At 46.4% G+C, this 19771-nt stretch overlaps 1 protein-coding gene across 1 annotated transcript in view; it reads right to left on the bottom strand.

The window, feature by feature from the left end:
• The window catches only part of LOC146809027 (epithelial membrane protein 1-like), a 124618-nt gene that overhangs the window by 27084 nt on the left and 77763 nt on the right, over positions 1 to 19771 (bottom strand). The window contains exon 3 of the mRNA XM_085615832.1: positions 4845 to 4994. Within this exon, the coding sequence (XP_085471958.1) occupies positions 4845 to 4994 (150 nt within the window). The remainder of the gene's footprint in view (positions 1 to 4844; positions 4995 to 19771) is intronic.

The raw sequence follows: 19771 nt of genomic DNA, 5'->3' as shown, positions 1-19771 counted from the left end.
GAAGACTTTCTGAGCATAACTTAACTATTAAGGCGGAAAAGTGTAGATTTGGAACCAACTCAATTGACTATTTGGGGCATAATATAACTAGTGATGGTGTCAAGCCTAAGAAAGAATTAATCAACACTATCCAAGAAATGAGCTCACCTTCTAACAAAAGCGAACTCATGAAGTTTTTAGGGGTAGTTGAATACTACTCGAAATTTGTAAGAAATTTTGCAGATTGTGCGGCAAGCATGAGATATTTACTGAGGAAAGGAGTGGACTTTCAGTGGACGGAAAGTTGTGAGCAAGAATTTAGAGATATCAAGAGTAAACTTAAAGCAGCTCCTTCTCTTGCTAGCTTTGATCCTATGATCAAACCTATTCTCATCACTGATGCCAGTGAAAAGGGTTTGGGGGCTGTCTTACAACAACATGGTAAAGATGGCATTCGTACCATTATGTGTTTGTCACGTAGCCTTAAGGATCCAGAGACCAGGTATTCGGTTGTTGAACGGGAATCTCTGGCAGTGTATTGGGCCATAAAGAAGTTGAAGAAGTTTCTTTGGGGTATAGATTTCGAGGTGAGGACAGATCATAAACCGTTGGTTGAAATTTTCAGCAAGAAGGGCTTGGATTCAATATCTAGTAGAATTACCAAGTGGATAATAGGTTTGCAAGAATTTAATTTTGAAATGAAGTACATACCAGGCGTAGAAAATAATGTGGCGGATGTACTGTCACGCCTCACGCCTATGAAATCATCTGATGGGGATGATTGGGAAGATTCAGAAGAATTAGTTTGTGTCATTGATCAAAATATGATTAGTGAAGAGAGATGGGGCAATGAGATGGTCATGGATGCTGTTCTAAATGAAGTTATGGATCTTCTCAGGAGAGGTTGGAACAGCAACAAACAAGGATCGTTAGAGACTAAGAAATTTTGGGCGGTTCGTAACGAATTGTCTGTGGAGAATAGGCTTCTATTTCGGGGAACGAGACTGATTCCTCCCTGTTCCCTTAGGAAAGAACTGATAGATTTGGTTCATTCCTCTCATGCAGGCATTACTAAGTCTAAGGAACGCTTGAGAATGTCGTATTGGTGGCCGGGCATGGATATAGAGGTGGAACGGGTTATTCGTGATTGTGTGCCATGCACCTTGAGTGATAAGTCTAAAAACACCCGTGTCCAACCTATGATCATAAGGAGGCGTCCTTTGAATCCTTGGCAGGACATTGCTTTAGACATTCTTGGTCCTATTCACTTGAATGGTTCTCAGACATTTGTTTTAGTGATAATTGACATGTTTTCACGTTGGCCTATAGTTTTCTTTTTGACAAGCATTAGCTCAACTCACATTATTAAATGTTTGAATAACATTTTCTCTGAAGAGGGAATCCCGGATTCCATATTAACAGACAATGGGGTGCAGTTAGTATCCAATGAGATGAAGGATTTTCTAACATCCAAGGGGATTTCGCATAAATTGTGCTCCCTCTACCATCCCGAGGCAAATGGGATGGTGGAGAGATTTAATAGAGTGATCAAAGAGACGATTGCACTATCTAAATCAATGTCCTTAAATTGGAAAGAGGAAGTGTTGAAGAAAGTTGAAGAGTATAGGCTATCTCCGCATTCCACTACTGGGAAAACACCTTTTCTATTATTCCGTGGGAGAGTTCCAAACACTAAAGTGGAACCTGCATGGGTTAATAGATATGAAGTGGAAAGGGGAAAAGAAAAGAAGTGTGATGGTGAAGTGATTCAAAAGAGAGAGGAAGAACAAAGTAGATTGAGGAAGAGTTACTTTGACAAGAAGAATGCTGTAAAGGTAACCAAAGTCAGAGTTGGTGATTTGGTTATGATCAAACGCCCAGGTTTGGTGGGTGGAGCTGTTTCCAAGTTTATGAAACCAATGAAGGTTATTATGATCTTTAAAAATGCTGTGAAGACTCAAGATCACAGGATTTGGAATTTAAACAGGGTTGCAGTATTAAAAAAAAAAGTAGATGGTGATCATCCTGATGTGGCGAATCCGAGTTTATCTGAAGGTGGTAAGATTCGAGCTTCTAATAGGATTTGTAAGAAGCCTTCTTATCTGTTGAACTATGTTTAAAGTGAATTTTGTTGGATTTGATTTGGTATTATTTTGGGGAATGTGTTCTGAATTTTGTGTGACGAAGGGAGGTGTGTAGTATGTCATAAGCTTGGCATACACTTATAAAGTCTTGTCTGGGATTGGTTGGAAGCTATAGAATGTCGATAGTGTCATCTGCGATGTCACTGGATTCTAGTTTGGGGATCTGTGAAGGAAACTGGGAGACTGATGACAAGAGTTGGATGGATGGGATCTCTTTATGGAATAAACCTTCTTCAATCTTCATACCTGCCTCATGATGCCTTTTTGAGGGATCCTACAATTTCCTTGGTGTTGTTCCTAGCAAGGTCAAGGTGAGAGGAGTAGTAGAGGCTTTTGACCTGGGCTATAGAATCGTAATACATTTTCTGCTTTGCCCTAAGCAACTGCTTGGCCAGAGGGCAGAATTCTCTGTGCAGCCACTCCCTCTCAAGTTTCTTTATGCCTGTTTGAGTGTTTTCAGGTCGGGTGTGAACCATGGTTTCGAGGGCGACTCCCTGGAAAAACTAAGGGGGGAGGCCAAGGATAAGAAGTCCATTGAGTTTGAAACCCAGGCTGTGAAGCCGGCAAGACCCCCTCTAGATCTTTAGTGAGAACGGGCCTGGAGGCAGCCACGGTCTGGCTGAGCACAATAGGGTCAATTTTGCGATATGCCGGTTTGCGATTGCTGCAGAGTGGAAGGTCGGTGTTCGTTACCACCCACGCAAAATATCTCATGAAGTGGTCAGACCAGGTGACCTGCAGGGGATCTTTCACCATGATAGGAAAATTAGAACAGATGGGATCAAGGATATGACCACCCTGATGGGTTGGGAGACTGATCCGCAGGGAGAGCTGGGCAAGATGTAGCGTATCAAGAAAATCAAGTGTGTTGCTGTTGCCAGTCTGATCAAGGTGGATATTTTAATCACCAAGAACAATATAGTGAGTAAAACGTAAAGCCCGCGGAACAATGGCATCTCCCAAGGCATTGAGGAATGCCCTAGCTGGGCTAGGAGCCCTATAGATCAGGGAACCTCCCAGAGTAAAATGATCCAAGAAGCAAATGCTAAAATCTAAGGCATCGAAATCCCCCCAAGCGCTGACCTCGCCCCGATGAAGGACCCACTTATCCTTGTATATAATGGCCACCCCCTTCCCTCAGGGCGATCAGCTCTGGAGATACTATACCCGTCCGGGATGGCCATCGTAACAATTGGATTCGAAGACTCGTCTAGCCATGTCTCGGAGATGAACAGAAGATCAACTGGTTTGCAATGCTTGTTATGTTTCTATGACAAAGGCTTCACAAATAAGCACTGCGGCATGTATGTGGGAACTTTCTTATCCAGCCCTCCTTCGAATATTGGCGGATAAGCCTTCTGGATCCAGTCTGCTGGGACACTGTCCCACAAGGATCTGCCAACTATCTTCACATCACCGTGGGTTCACTCCACCTGGAGACTCCTTTTTGTGTGCACTCTATTATTGTTACTAGCATAACATACAATGCAGAAAAGGTGGGGCTCTGGGATTAGGGTCCAGGTTTCAAGTTGCACCATGAACTGATATACCTGTTCCCATTAGCTCTATCTGAAACATTACTTTACCTAGACCATCACCTTCTGTGACGTTAGCATTCTTATTACACAAATGTTAATGTGATTTGTGTTCATTCTCCCAAAGAAAGCCTTAGGTTTTTCAGTCCCAGGGATTATAGTCTTATCACACTATCCATTAGACACATGGAGAAGAGGAGATGGAACCCTTATTCTTGTTTTCTATTTTCTTTTCAGGTTACACTGTACAGCACTTATTGAGGTCGTACATCGGCTTCACCCCCATAATAACACAGAAAATAAATAAACAACCAAAACTCATTTCAGTACACCGTGGCGATTTGAAGAAACTCACAATCATCCGTTCCAGCCCATGGTCCATTGTATGCAAATGTTCAGTATTCAGCCAAGGATGTTTCGGGATTTGTGTAAAAGGCGTGACTTCTTTAGTCCTTTGTAAGCACTGCAAAGTGCTCTGTGCAACACGTGTCTGATTCCTGTGTTACTGAAAGGGAGTGACACTTGTCAGACTCAGGGCCGTTTCTACCATTAGGCAAGACTAGGCAACCACCTGGGGCGGCAAAAGGAGGAGGGCGGCAAAAAATATTAGTTTGAGAATATCTAATGCATCAATTCTTCTAGCCTGGATGACAGGGGGAGAGAGTGATGGTAGTAAAAGGGAGGGAGTGGCATTTTTCAAGTCTCGCCTAGGGCGTCAAAACACCTAGAAACGGCCCTGGTCAGACTGCGGGTGGCAGTGGTGCCGTGTGCAAAAGCACATTCCTGCAACAGTGGTGCAGCGTGTCAGGGACTTTTTGCAGCAGGGGAGCCAGGTTTCGGATTGCCAGCATTTGAGTCAAAAGCGATGGAGAAGGGCAATGATATAGCGCCTTGCTGGAATGCAGCAATATAGCACTGTGATATAATGCACTGATAGCATAGCCACACATTAGGGGAGGAACAAATTAGAAGGACAGTAGTATGGGGACTGAGAGCACAGGAATGGCCAGGACTGGGACAAGAAGATACAAGGACAGATTACTCAAAGGCTCTGCAGCTCAGGAGGAGGTGAGTGGAGTAGGCAGTAGTCTGCTGACCCCAACAATGCTGCATTTGAGAAAAGAGTCCAGATTTAAACATGCAGCCCTGGAAGGGTAAAGATGAAGGCATATATGTCATACTCCACCTGCATTGAAGGACCAGGAGGCCGCCTGCTTCTGCATGTTCAGTTTCCCTAGTAAGTTATGACCCGTGATTGCAGAGATCTGCGTGCTCACGGCCAGCACCAGGAAGACAATGGAGATGATAAGGAAGGATCGGGTCACATTCAGAAAAGCTGCACAGAACAATAAAAAAATACAATTATAAAAGATGCTATATCGCCCATAACATAAGATGTTCAGAACGATCGCACGTGTAAAAATATAGAAGGAAGGGCCCAAAGGTACCCGCAAATGTTAAATAACTTCTAGTTAGAATGTGTGTGGTACTAGGAAGATATCATTAGCTGTTTTCTTGTTTATCTTGAGATTTCTCCAAAGGTTAGCACATCAGATGGACTGGTGTGGCACGACAGAGTAAAACATGTGACTGACTCTGCTCCAGTCCTCTCGGCCTTTCTGAGGTAGAAGCCAGGTGGAAGATCTCCTATTTTGCCTCATGGGCACGTTTTTCTCTTATGCCAACCACACACCCACTCCTCCAATAGGGCTACTTCAATTTTTTAGCAGCAGAAAAACACCTGGGCTTAGATATGAGGCTAATTCACAAAAGGAAAGTCATTTGTTTAACTCTTCACAAGAAATATCTTGGAACTTCAAATAAATCTTTTAAATATACATGCATACTGAATAACCATTTTGATGTAAATGAATCTAGTTAATCTAGCAAAGCCAATAGGCGCCATTCTTAAATCTAATCCAAGAAGGACATTGAAATCAAGCAGTCATTCTCTAGGCACGCCGCCCTGGATGCTTCATGCAAGTAGTACATGCTCAGGGCTACCATAGCCACAGTCACTTGTTGATTAACATCTAGCCCTCAGGAATCCAAAACCAGTCACCTAAGCTAGTGTCTTTTCTAATATGTGGCTTTGTTTGAAGGAATAATACGCATTGGGTAATGTCATTTCCTTGCACTACCTTGCCCAAGTGGAAACAAGCATTGGTATATCCAATAGGCACTTTTAAAAAAAATAAACCGTTGCCCCTTTTTTTTTTGTAAATAAAAGGCTGTGCTGTTAGCTTTGCTAACAATCTTTTTCTTTGTCATTTGCACCTACATACATGCATCATGACTCTTGCTCAAGCATATCTGGTAATTTTGGGATATGTTTTTGGATAAAGAGAACCCATTACAAGATGGCCGCTAGTGTCTACACACGGGTCACAATGCACAGCAATCACACGTCATGATACACTCCCATGCATAGTAAAGAAAAGCGGAAAGGTCCACTCCATGCACTCCAGAGTCTCCTCTAGTTCTAAAGCCTGGGACCTGGGTGTGCTTCAAATGCAGAGAAACACCTTCAGGGATCACTGCTGCTGAGAGGATGAGGGGAAGAGAGGCAAAATGCAAAGGGGGGTCGAATATAGGTGAGAGAACGGGAGAATAGAGGTGAGAGATACAGGAAGGTGAAGTTTGAAGGGTAGAGTGGGAGAGAGAATGAAGGACAGACCAACAATCTCTAGTATTTCGTCTATGGCAGCTTCACGATGCCTAACCTGAAGACAGTGATACAGACAGCAAAGCAAAACAAATGATCGGTGGACGGACTATGATTAGACTCTCACTTGGGCTCTAACACATGCTGTAAAAAAATGCATATTTCAGTGCAGAAAAAAACGGACTCCTTTATGTATACAAAGCGTTATACCTGAGATCCTTGGTGTGGTCTTCCCCATACATTTCGCCTTTACCCCTCTTGTTTTCTAAATTAATTTTTGTTGGCATTACGACTTGTGCTCCCTTTTTAAAAAATGGTAAATTTAATTTACTTACAAGTCCCTAGGACATGGCACTAAAGTTACCCAGGGCCTGTAAATGTAATGATACCAGTGGATCTACAGCACTTAGTGTGCCACCAACTAAAGGTAGCACTTTAAAACATGTCTCAGTCCTGCCATAGCAGCCTGTATGCAGTTGTCAACTGCCTATTCGACCTGATAATATAATCCTTTTGCCAGGATTAAACCTTCCTTTTTCATATATGTCACTCTTAAGCTAGGCCCTAGAGGCCCGTAGGACAGGGTGCATTGTGTTTAAAAAATAGGACATGTGTTGTTTAGTTTTAGATGTCCTCATAGTAAAAAACTCCATAGTTTGTTTTTCACTACTGTAAGGCCTATAACATTGGGTTACCTTATTACATTTAGTAAGGGATAACTTTGAATTGCGAGAAGGTGGAGAATGGAGATATCATGTTTACACTCAAATTGTAATTTAAAATCCTCTTTAATTGTAAAGTCAGAGTTTAAATCACAATCCTGAAAATACTACTTTTAGAAAGTTGGCAATTTCTTGTCCTAACCATTTGGTGTTTGATACCAGTGTCCTAGGTCACATGACTGTGAATGGTTTTGCTCTTCGGCTTTGTGCATTTCTCCCAGACAGTGAGACAAAAGGTGAATGAGTGTTGGCATGAGGGACCATCCTGCCAGGATGGCTTGGGGAAGAGCTGTTCCCTGTTCCACTTACACTTTAAAGAAAGGTAGAGAAAGGAGGTGGGGCCTTCGACGACATCTCAGCAATCCAGTTGTAGGGGACTTACTTCTCGCAACAATAGGGGTTCTTGGCCCGCAACGACCCTCAGCAGCCAAGGGGAGTGCATACCCCAACCAGTAGTACGCCAGGAGGCCCCTGTGCAGAGTAGCTGAAAATGGGGCAGAACCCCTGACGACGTCTCAACAGTCTCGCTGTGGAGGACTTATCAACAAAATTAGTTCTTCGCCCCTAATGACCCGCAGCAGCCAAGGGGTCTTCATCCCCCAACCAGTAGTACGCCAGGAGGCCCATTTAAAGAGTGGTCAACATAAGGGGGGGGGGGCCTCCTACGATGTCTCAGAATCCATTCCCCGTGGCCTGGCCATTACTAAATGGGGGATGGCCACTGCACCCTCCCTGGGCCGATTATGGCACCGGGAACCCCATCCCCCAGGACCCAACCTTATATTTATTAATACAGGAGAGGTGCCACGCAGCACCCTTCCCTGGGCCAATTTTGACCTAGGGGACCCCATCACCTGGGCCTGACCATGGTTCGCCGGGTGTCTTCTGGGATTCTATGTACTTCCTTGCAAAAATACCGGAGATTCCATGGAAAGACAACTATTTTATGACAATGATAGATGTCTCTTCACTTTATACCTCAATCAGATATGAGGATGGCTTAACAGCATGCCAATATTTTCTCATAGCACAATCAATAACTTATATGAGCACTCAAACATGTTGACTGAAATGCTTAGTTTCTGCGTAATCCATAATGTATTTATCTTTGATGGAACTCACTATCTACGAAAGTGAGGGACAGCTATGGAGACATCTTTTGCCCCTACAAATCTTCTTAAGGGGTACTGGGAAGCAGAAACAATATAGAATGATAAAAATCAGATTGTGAAAGATTATGGACAAGGTTTATCGATGACCTATTTCTAATCCGGGAAGGAGACAAGAATGATTTGGAGCAATTCATTTTTATCTTTGAATCAGAATGCTTATGATCTGAGCTTCACTCATTCTATCAGTTCCCAACAGATAACCTTTCATGCAATAGTATCTTTCATGCCAACAGTGGGCACCTAACATTTTTGAAATAGAGTATCCCATTCGGGGAAATGATAAGAGCTAGACGTGACTTCTTGGAGAATACTCAGTTCAGTTCAATTAGCTTTATTCGGCAATTAAGTCATAAAAGCACATACAAACATTACACATAAATACATATAAATTACCTAAAAAGGATAAAATTACAATTAAATTTACAGTGGCCGACAAGCTTACAGTAAAAAATCAGATTAAAAAGACATTACATGTCAGTTTATAATGTACAAAAATTAGCTAAACGAAGCTTTCACATCCCAATACTCTGTTTGTTAACAACCGATAAATTATCCAGGGCGGATAAGCAATTTATGTGTTAAGACAAGGAAGAAGAATTGGCAATTTGCCTCAGTGCTTTTGTTCTTATACACCAGGCCCACCCTAGAAATTTAGCCACAGCTATACATATTGGAGGGGTAGGATCAGTACACAGGATACGAAGGGCAATGGCATATCTTCTAATGCCAAAAAACTTGCAGATGGGTTGTATCCATCTTTTACGAGGTGCCATATACATTGGGCAGAAAAATAACAGGTGCCCGATATTCTCACATGATGCAGCACATCTGTAACACTTATCATTATTACTGCCTTGCCTCCCCCATCTAGAGGTAAATTCCGCTATGGGTAGTGTACCCACCCGCAGCTGGAAATACAACTTGCGGTCAGTTGTTTTTTCAATGAGATCCCAGTAATCCTCTCGATGAGGAAGGGCTTTTAAATCCAAAAAGCGGGCTGTTAAATGGGTAGAAAGGCCTTGGGTGGTTTCCAATCTATATACCCATTCCCAGTACATGTTTTTCAAGTTTTCTTTGGAAGGAAATATGGTGTCTGCGGGTTTTTTCCAGAGATCTATCAGGCCTATACTTCCCAAAAGGGATTTTATCCCTTGTAGCCATGATATTTTTTGTGACCTGTCAGATTCTATGATGTCTTTAAAACCACTCCTGTAATGGATTAATTCATCAGTGCACCAGAGTCGACGCCAATATAATATTGGACGTAGCCTCACCAGATGTTCTAGGGGTTTTTTGCCCAAATCCAATAATAGCGGTCGCAGTGGTGTGCTGGAAGGGAGGTTTGTGACTCTACGCAAAAAAGCATTTTCTAGGGCTTTCAAGCTAGTCAAGTTATTGAAGCCCCAGAGCTCGGCCCCATAGAGGCATGAGCCCAGGACCTTGGTACCATAGATTTCTAAAACTGGAGAAATTGGCTTAGTTAGTGAGGTTTTAAATCTAGCCAACAAGGCCCCTGCTTGTCGTTTATGTTGTAGGCCAGCCCGATCTAATTGGCAACCCCAGCGCATGTCATTTTGCAATGTTATCCCCAGATATGTAAATGATGTCACTTCCTCCAGGGGCGACTTATTCATGATTATTTTTCCTCTAAAGGTTTTTGATCCATTAAAGGACATGTACTTTGTCTTCCCCGTGTTTACCTCCAGACCTCTTTCTGCGCAAAATTCCTCAAAACACCCGACAGCCTTCTGCAATCCGCCAGGGGTCTTAGAAATTATCAGCGTGTCATCCGCAAACATGAGGATAGGGATACGCACTCCTGCCAGAGTCGGCGCATCGGTGGGGGTCCGCGAGAGCCAGTCGGCCACCCCGTTGACGAAGAGAGAGAACAGGGTCGGCGCCATGACGCAGCCCTGCCTCACTCCCCTGCCAACCGGGAAATCCTCCGTCACCTCCCCCGGGCCCCCCCAGCGGACCCTGGCAGCATTTCCCTCATGCAAGCGGATGATCACGGTGAGGAGTTCAGGTGCTATTCCCAACTCCATTAGGACCTGCCAGAGCTTACTTCTTGGGACCAAGTCAAATGCAGCTTTTAAGTCTACAAAGACTGCATAAAGGGCGCCTTTCCCCAAGACCACCGTCTTCCAATATAAGTTGACAAACCGGAAGACTTGGTCGATTGTACTTATCCGTGAACGAAACCCTGCCTGCATTGGGCTGAGGATGTCATAGTCATCCATCCAGGTTTGAATTATATGTAAAAGCATGCGGCCTACGATCTTTTGGACCGAATCAATCAAACTGATTGGTCTGTAATTGCTTGGGGTTGCTTTGTCTCCTTTTTTGAATACTGGGACGATTTCAGCGCACTTCCAAGAAGGCGGTATGTCTGCCCCCTGTGCAATTGCGTTGGCAAGTCGCATAATATAGCTCGACCAGAGGCTTCTATCATTGGTAAACATGTCTGCGGGAATACCGTCCATTCCCGGGGCCTTTCCTCTGACTACTCCATCAAGTGCTCTGTCTACATCCTTAAGCGTGAATATGGCCTTTTTGTAGAATACATAGGGAGAAGTCTCAATAAGAAAGTTTAGGGCGGGCGCAGCATATTTGGGTTTGAAGTGGTCAATCCAGGCATTCTGTGGCACATTGTTTTGAGGACGCTCTGCTATACCACCCCTATCCCATTTGTAGGTATCCCAAAAAACTTTGCTGTTCTTACTTTTTGAAGCCTCAAGGAGATCCTTCCACATTTCATTCTCCCAGGCTACCTTTGCCTCTTTGAGAGTTTTCCCATATTTTGACCTAGCGAATCTTACGAGTGTTGGGTCCTTCTGCTTGAGTGCACTGCCTAATTCGTCCCGGGCCTTCCTGCACTCACTGTTATACCATCCCGCTTTCCTTTGCGGCGCGGAGCTCCTGGGAGGGACGGGTTTGAGGAAATATTTCCGCAGGCCCGCAAAAAGCCTTGCGTGAATTTCCACTGTACGTTGGTGGAGGTCCTGACCCTCAACCTGTAAGCTCAGTTCTTCCAATGCAAGGGTAACTTCTTCTTTTATAGCTAATAAAACTTCTGGGTCATCTACAACCTGGTCCCATTTTAGGTGGCGCATGTCGTTAGACAGGCGATGCTCTGACTCGTGTATCATTTGTGGCTTTTCTATAGCTCCAAGTAAGGATGAATTGAATGATGAGACCAACGGGTGATGATCACTCTCGGTTCTATTTACTACCTCCATATCTATGAAGTAGGGCCAGAGTTTGGTATGAATCAATAAATAATCGATTCTACTTGCCCTACGACCATTGTCAAAGGTATTTGAGCCACTTTTGTCGGACGTGCTTCTGCCATTAGCTGCTCTCATATGACTCCCTAGACATAATCCGCTTAACTGGATTGCCGCCCCAGACCACCTTTTTACTGGGGCTATCTCAAGGGGTGGGATGCCCCAGCTTGCATCTTCTTCAGCCGCAAGCTGAGATATATCGTGATCCAGGGGCTCAAACGAGGTATTGAAATCGCCTGCTATAATGGGTAGATAATTAGAGGGCAGTGAGTCAATTGTTTCTTCCAGCAGGTGTACTACTGGAGACTCTTTCCCCCCCGGCAGACCTCGTGCATAGACGTTAAAGATTGCGAGGTTTACCCCGTCCTTTGAGGCAATCTTTACAAGTAATATATCGTTACTAATGTTAGAACTTTGGGTGACTTGACATCCTAGGTCTTGCTTAATCCATATAGTTAGCCCGCCAGATGGTCGGCCTCTTCCTTTTTTTGAAGCTGGGATATGATAATTGAGAAATCCACTGCATATCAAGGGATCTATCAACCAAGTCTCCTGAAAGAGACACATGTCATATTTTGATATAAAACCCAGCCAATCAGGGTCTACCATCTTTGAACCTAGGCCTGCTATGTTCCAAGACATTATTGACAATTGGCCACTTACTTGTGGTCTTCCCTTATAAGGGCTTGGAGGCCCTTGTGGTAGGCTTAAGCTTTCCCTTGCTAGAGAAGTCAGGTTGATGATACTACTAGTGTTCCCATTAGTTAAAGTATCAGGCATGACATTACCAGATGTACCAGCTACAGCTATATGAGTATTCAGTGGGGATATAAGTCCGGTCCCTGCTGGAGGCTGGTTTATTTTCCCTAGCTGGCGCTGGTCCAGTAATGTATCATTAGTTATGTTAGTGGCAATGTTGGCATCCTTGGTTATGGTATGGTAAGCTACCCCATTTTCTGCAAGGTTTACATCTATATTGCACGTGTGTTTCCTAGATCTACAGGAATTTGATCGTCAATCGCAGTCTTCCAGACCAGAGGATATGATACCCTCCGTCTGCACATTAGGATATCTGTTACTTCTAGGCCACATATTGTTACCACTGTAACCGACATCCACTATATTGGGGCGCTGACGATTATCATAAAAGTAGGACAAAGGCAGGGAGAGGATGGGTGTGCAAGGGTTTGAGTTTGGCCAGTGACAAATAGGAGAGGTGTGGCTCACTGGTTAGAGGCGGCAGACCCGTAAGCAGAGAATCGGCCAGGGACCAGGGTTCAATTCCCGACGCGGCAGGGTCGTGGACCATGGTCAAAACGGACTCGATAATTCTCGCCTCGGTACCTACTCTAACCAGGAATACACTCGGCAACTCTGGGCATTAAGCTTGCCTCATCTCCACAACGGCCCCCACAGACGCCGGGGATGCCTGGTTTCACCTTGGAGATACCCAGAAAGGGACCATCTCACAGGGATAGCCAGGATGGGTTCCCCAGCGGTCTACAGCGCCGGGACGCCCCGTTGCTGGGGCAGCTGTGCGCTTTACAAGTCTACAACATTTACAAATATGCTCAACTGCCCTGGGATCTCTAAAATTAATAATTACGCAATCTCCTGCTATGTCTTTCTTTTTGGGGCCCAACCAATTTACTCGACGCGCAAAAAGAATTTCTGTAGAAACATTCTGGGGTAAGGGGCGATTGGAATTTAGCCAATACGCACACTTATTCTTCAAATCCCCGTAGTCCTCCCTAGAGTCTAAGCCCAAGGGTTTAACTCCTGCCAATATTATAACATAAGGGCTTGATTCAGAGGGGAGATGAATATTTGGGTGTTTCATTGACGCTCGAAGACTATGATCTACCCTATCTGCTGTTTTTGTTACATGGCTACTGTTAGCTGTCGCTTGTATAGTCCCCCCACTCTCTAGGCTACCTACATGTGAGGTGTGCATTGTGTTCCCTAAGGCCTTGACAGGTGGGTTGGTTACATCAATAGTTGGGTTGCAAGTGGGTACGATATTAGTAGCTGGAGCATTTTTATTCGGGGATTTCACAGTAGATTTTTCACACCCCCGGCTATTGGTAGCATGTTTCTGCCGGGACTGCGTTGATGAACACAACAACTCCAAACAAGTCAATCTGTTTTCAATTCTGTCCAGCCTACTATAAATTGGTTGGCAAGTTTTGTAAAAAATTGATTCCAATTTCCCCCCAAAAACTTCATCCAAATTATGCAAGTCCTTGAGCGGGATCAAGGGGGGTAGCATAGAAGCGCTCTCCTTCCCGCTAGCTAACAATACTCCTTTGGGGTCAGGGATATTCTCAGGTGGGGCCCCTAGGCTAATTCTTCTGGACTTTGCTGTGTGACCAACGTCCAGTGGTTCTCTCCGCTTTCTCTTTGGTTTCAAGGTTTTCAGGGATTCTCTGTTGTTTAAGGTGGGTGCTTTAGCCTTTAAATTCGAGGCAGACCTGGTCTTTACACTTTCCGTCACACCAATAGTTTGTGGGGGATTAGTGGAGCCCTTTTTTGGTCTTGTGTTGAGATTAGTTCCATCAAATTCTGGGATGCAAAACATTGGTGAGTCATGGCAAGAGGGATTATTATCACAGTTGTCCGGCACAGGGATTACATTGCCGGTATCAGTTCCCGATTCCAAAGTACGAACAGGGGAACGTACTTGTGATAGATAGCCCAACGAGGAGCGTTTGTTGGCAATAGAGCCCAGCGACAATCGCTTCTCGGTAACATCAATCTCCTTGTCCAAGATAGAAGAAACTCTTACCAGGAATTGGTCTAATGTACCAACAATGGACTTCCGGCCTGTTACTGGTGCGATAGACATCTTTCAATGGGGAATATTCGACTCTTTGCGTACAGTTCCAATTAGGCAGCAGAGCTCCAAGCACCAATGCAAGTTATACAAATGTTGTACAGCTATGGTGCTTGGTGGGCTGGGGCCGCTATATCAAGAATACCTGAGGACACACAACTTTCAAATATCCAGCATTCACTGACCTTTTGACGAGATTTAAAGGGGGTGGGCCCGGCCCGGCCTCTCTCGGTCTCTAACGGGCACAAACGGGCCCGCCCTTGGCCCGGGCTTCGCCCGGGCGCCGCCCGCGCGCGTCCCGTGCTGCGGCGTGCCTGATGGGCTTAACAAGGGGCTAGGCACTAGTGGATGACGTCCTCAGCAGCCGCCCAAAGCCGAGGATTCTGGGGGATGTAGTTGGAACTGCCGTTCCCCTCACGGCGACGATAGTGCTTGCCCAGCAGCAGAGCGTCTCCCCCTTGCTGGCCGTTTCCCTCACGGCAGGAAAAGAATGCAAGAGTACAGGTTAGTAGCAGCCTGAAAGCAAATGCGCGTCCTGCGCTGCGGCGTGCCTGATGGGCTTAACAAGGGGCTAGGCACTAGTGGATGACGTCCTCAGCAGCCGCCCAAAGCCGAGGATTCTGGGGGATGTAGTTGGAACTGCCGTTCCCCTCACGGCGACGATAGTGCTTGCCCAGCAGCAGAGCGTCTCCCCCTTGCTGGCCGTTTCCCTCACGGCAGGAAAAGAATGCAGGAGTACAGGTTAGTAGCAGCCTGAAAGCAAATGCGCGTCCCGCGCTGCGGCGTGCCTGATGGGCTTAACAAGGGGCTAGGCACTAGTGGATGACGTCCTCAGCAGCCGCCCAAAGCCGAGGATTCTGGGGGATGTAGTTGGAACTGCCGTTCCCCTCACGGCGACGATAGTGCTTGCCCAGCAGCAGAGCGTCTCCCCCTTGCTGGCCGTTTCCCTCACGGCAGGAAAAGAATGCAGGAGTACAGGTTAGTAGCAGCCTGAAAGCAAATGCGCGTCCCGCGCTGCGGCGTGCCTGATGGGCTTAACAAGGGGCTAGGCACTAGTGGATGACGTCCTCAGCAGCCGCCCAAAGCCGAGGATTCTGGGGGATGTAGTTGGAACTGCCGTTCCCCTCACGGCGACGATAGTGCGTGCCCAGCAGCAGAGCGTCTCCCCCTTGCTGGCCGTTTCCCTCACGGCAGGAAAAGAATGCAGGAGTACAGGTTAGTAGCAGCCTGAAAGCAAATGACTGCTTGGAGAATACTGATTTTGAGGAACAGATACAGGAAATGCAAATGAGTTTTCTGGTTTGGTGGATACCCACTTGAAGTGCTTATGAATGTAGCAAATAGAGCAAAAAGTCGGAAAAGAGAAGAACACTGGAGGAAAATAACATCCATATAATCATAGATTACAACTGTAAACACTGAGAATTAAAACACATACCAGACAAAAATTGGGAAATTGTGCAACTTGATGAAACCCTAAGATATATGCTCACAGATCACCCCAGTGTAGCATATAAGAAGGTGCATCCTAAGGAAATCTATTAACAGAAAGTCATCTATGCCCAGTAAAACCTCTTAGCTCTAGTTTCAGTCGAAATGGCTTCTGGAAATGTACTAAATGCAAGGCATGCGAGCATGGAATTAACAAAATTACATATAAACTATATAATGGGAACAAAGAGAAATAAGGGAACACATAACATAAAACCAAATATGTAGTTTACATTTTGAAATGCACCTGCAGAAAGAACTATGTTGAGAGTACCACGAATAAAGTGAAACTTAGGGTCCTACAACAGTTACGGGCAATAAAACATCATGACTACATGTATCCCATAGCAAAACATTTTTGGGAGAAACACAATGGTGACATCAAAGAGCTACATTGTTATGAAGTAAAACACATCATTATTATGGGAACAGAAGCTACCCCGGGACATAATTTAGATGTAGGGTAGTTTATTAATTCCAACCTCAATAGAATAGCTTCCCTCTTTTATATTCTAGGGCTTGTTTACATTTTATCATGAAATTTGAATCCCTGGAATTTCCAAGAGATGAAGGGATTGGGAACTGAGTCGGTAATTGCTGGGATACCAAGCCATCGCGCTTGTGACCGACCACACCATTATTGGGCAGATATCGGTAAACAACCCAGCCCCGAACCCAGCAATTACTGGCTCAGTTCCCAATCCCTTCATTTCTTGGAATTTCCATGTGGCCAACCGCTTTTGTATATATTCGAGGACCGCTTACTTCAGCGTTTTCACAGCTCGCACAGAGCAATCTAGCTATTTCTGCGGTTGTCGCCAACACGGCATCAAAGTTCCCACAGCTCGCTTCTAGCACCTCAGCTCTTCCTGCATTTGCCGCCAACACGGCATCTAGGCAGTGTATAAACTCAGGCTTGTATTATACCCGTCCTGATGATGATCCTAGTATGCTTTTAAAGGGGATCGAAACGTTGTGGACTTGTTTAAACAGTGTGCACATCAATCCATTGTGTTAAAACAAGTGCATTTACTGTTTCTTTAAAAGCTTTCCCTAATTATTACTATTGGCTGCAAGCTACTTTTGTCTTGCCTGAATTGTCTTTTGTCCAAATGTAATTGTTTTGTGTTTGTGTAGCACGCAGGACTGTGTCCCACTCTATCCGTTTTGCATTTGTTTGATTCATTAAATTGTTTGTCCAGCTGGACATCCTTAATATAGCGCGGATTCTAGTCTAAATTTATCGTAACTATAAATTGTTTTTTAAGGACTACTGCTTCTGGAAAAAACTAGATCCTGTCCAAAGCACTACATATAAGGAACGCAAGAAAACAGACTCTGTATCGATAATAAGCAATCCCTCCGAAGAACAGTCAAAGAGTATGTGTGAATGTGTGAGAAATGATAGGCCTCAGAGACTCAACAAAACCACAGAAGAACCGTAGCCTGCTGTCTACCAGTGAAACACTTCCAGTATGAAAGAAAGCTCTCTAAATCAGCATGATGCCCAAGAACAGTCTGTGCAGCAGGACTTTTTGGAAAATGGCCCTCTCTGAAGGGACACCCCAAACTTTTTGCCTTGGTCCTCCTATTTTTCTGAACTTCTTTTTGTTGGCCTTAGGATTCTGAGCATTTTACCTCAGCCGACCAGTGCTGAAGTGCATGCGCTTCTCCCTTAAACATGATAACATTGGTGTGTACTCAATTGACATATTACATTACTTATAAGTCCTTTGTAAAGTGGTATACCATATACCCAGGGCCTGTAATTAAAATGCCTCTAGTGGGCATTCATCACTGGTTGTGGCACCCACATAAGTAGCTTTTCAAACCTGTTTCGGAGGAGGAGCCTAGCGCGCATCCAAGATGGTCGCGTGAGCACAGGGCTCTCCGGACCCTTTCTGCTCCTCGGAATATATCCTGAGACTATCCTGATTTGGTGTATGGAATCTGGGAGGTGAAGACCAGCTGAACATATATCTCTTTTCAAAACTCTAATCGGACCTGGGAATCCTGAGTTGTCGTCGTCGGAACTTTTGGGACCCACCCGACGGAGGTGGCCGGGGTGAAGGTGACCCGTGGGGCCGGGCTGCAATTGAACAACAGCGGCCTCAGCGCGGTGCCAGTTGCCGATTCAGCACTTTCGGTTTCGGTTTTGGCCTTCAGGAGATCAGCTGGCGTGCGTGCTCAAGGTGGCGAGGTGCCTCCTGGGCCTCTGCCCGAGGCTTGCTACCATTTGCTACTGGTGGGCCTAACGCCTCCGACCCCTACACCGACGGTTTCTGGTCCTTTCGTTGGCGCCCGCACACCCCTTGATCGGAGGTCCCATTGAGAGACTGCGCTCACATGGCGGGCAAAGGGGGTCCGGAGGGGCGCAAGACCAAGGCTTCACTGCGCGGGGGAGCGGTCCAGAGCAACAACATGGACCGCTATACCCAGGGCAGGGGGTCCCCTGGCGCTGCTGGCCTCTCCCCGGATGCTGCAGGGGGAGGCACGACCGTCACTGCGGAACCTTCCCTACAGGACATTATGGGCGCCATCGAGGGCATCAGGGAAACTATCGCGACGCAATATGAGGCCCTGGCCCGTAAGATCGACACTGTCGCGATCGACGTCACCCTGATTCGGGCCGACCTCTCTAAAACCAACGAGAAGGTCCAGGCCCTTGATACACGGACCTCCACCCTGGGTGCGGAGGTGTCGGATCTGCGGGCCGCGCTTGGGGACATTAGAGTGGTCAACGACCATATGGCCCGGCGGCTCGAGGACTTCGAGGGACGGGCCCGACGCAACAATATCCGCATCATTGGGGTACCGGAGTCCTCCGACAGCCGCCCGGTGGACCTTGTGGTCGAGGAACTCATCCTGCAACAGCTGTCCCCGGTTGGCCTAAGCAAATTCTTCGCTGTGGAGCGGGCCCATCGGGTTCCGGGCGGCCGGCCGCGGCCGGGGGCCCCCCCGAGGCCTATCGTGGCTAAACTGTTCCACTACAGGGACCGCGATGCTATTCTGCAGGCTTCACGGACCCGTGGCCCGGTCCGCTACGAGAACTCGACCATCAACTTTTATCCGGACTTCACGCAACTGGTCCAGAAACAGCGGATGGGATTTCAAGGGGTGAAGCGCCGTCTCCGCGAGCTAGGCCTGAAGTATTCGATGATCTACCCGGCGAAACTTCGAGTGGAGCATGGAGAGCGGACAGTCTTTTTTGACTCTCCTGTGGCCGCAAGTGACTGGCTGGACTCGCTGCCGGACGGGGGTGGCCGGCCCGGGCCCTCGGGGGGCACCGCAGGTGACGGGTCCCCTTAGACTGACCTTTGGTCCTTGCTTTTGCGGTTTTGCACTGTACAGTTGGGTCTTACTTCTTTTGCATACTGTGTCTTACCAGGACCCGTGAGGGGTGCGGGCGGGTTCGGGTCCCTTTCCTCCTCCGGGGTCTTTTTGTAGAATGGGGTTAGTGGGGCGACAGGCACACTGCAAGTTGGGGGGGGTCTTTGGCCCGCAGGGGTGCAGGGTGGGGGGCGTTGGACTTGGGGTGGGGTTGGGGGGGAAGAGGGGTTGTTTAGTTGTGTGTTTTTTGTTTACAGGGCGAGGTATTGATTTTTATCCATATTTGGGAGCGGTGCTGCGGGCTGGGGGCCTCTTGATCTATTGGAGGGGATGGGGGGAGACGGGTTGAGGCTTATGTCATGGAACGTCAATGGGTTGGGGGACCGTATTAAGCGGGGTGTTGTACTGCAATATTTGCGTCGTTTGACTCCTGATGTGGTGTTTCTCCAGGAGACGCATTTGGTCGGCAATGTCTGCCATGCGATGAACAGGGGGGGATACCGCCTCGTAGCCCATTCTGGTTTCACAACTGGCTCCAGGGGGGTGGGCATTCTCCTGCGAACTTCCCTTCCGGTGGAGATCACGAGGATAGTCTCGGATGACAGAGGGCGTT

Source organism: Triturus cristatus, chromosome 7 (assembly GCF_964204655.1).
Source record: "Triturus cristatus chromosome 7, aTriCri1.1, whole genome shotgun sequence".
In the NCBI taxonomy this organism is placed as follows: domain Eukaryota; kingdom Metazoa; phylum Chordata; class Amphibia; order Caudata; family Salamandridae; genus Triturus; species Triturus cristatus.
Note: the sequence above shows the minus strand (reverse complement) of the source record. Positions and strands in the feature narration are given on the sequence as shown.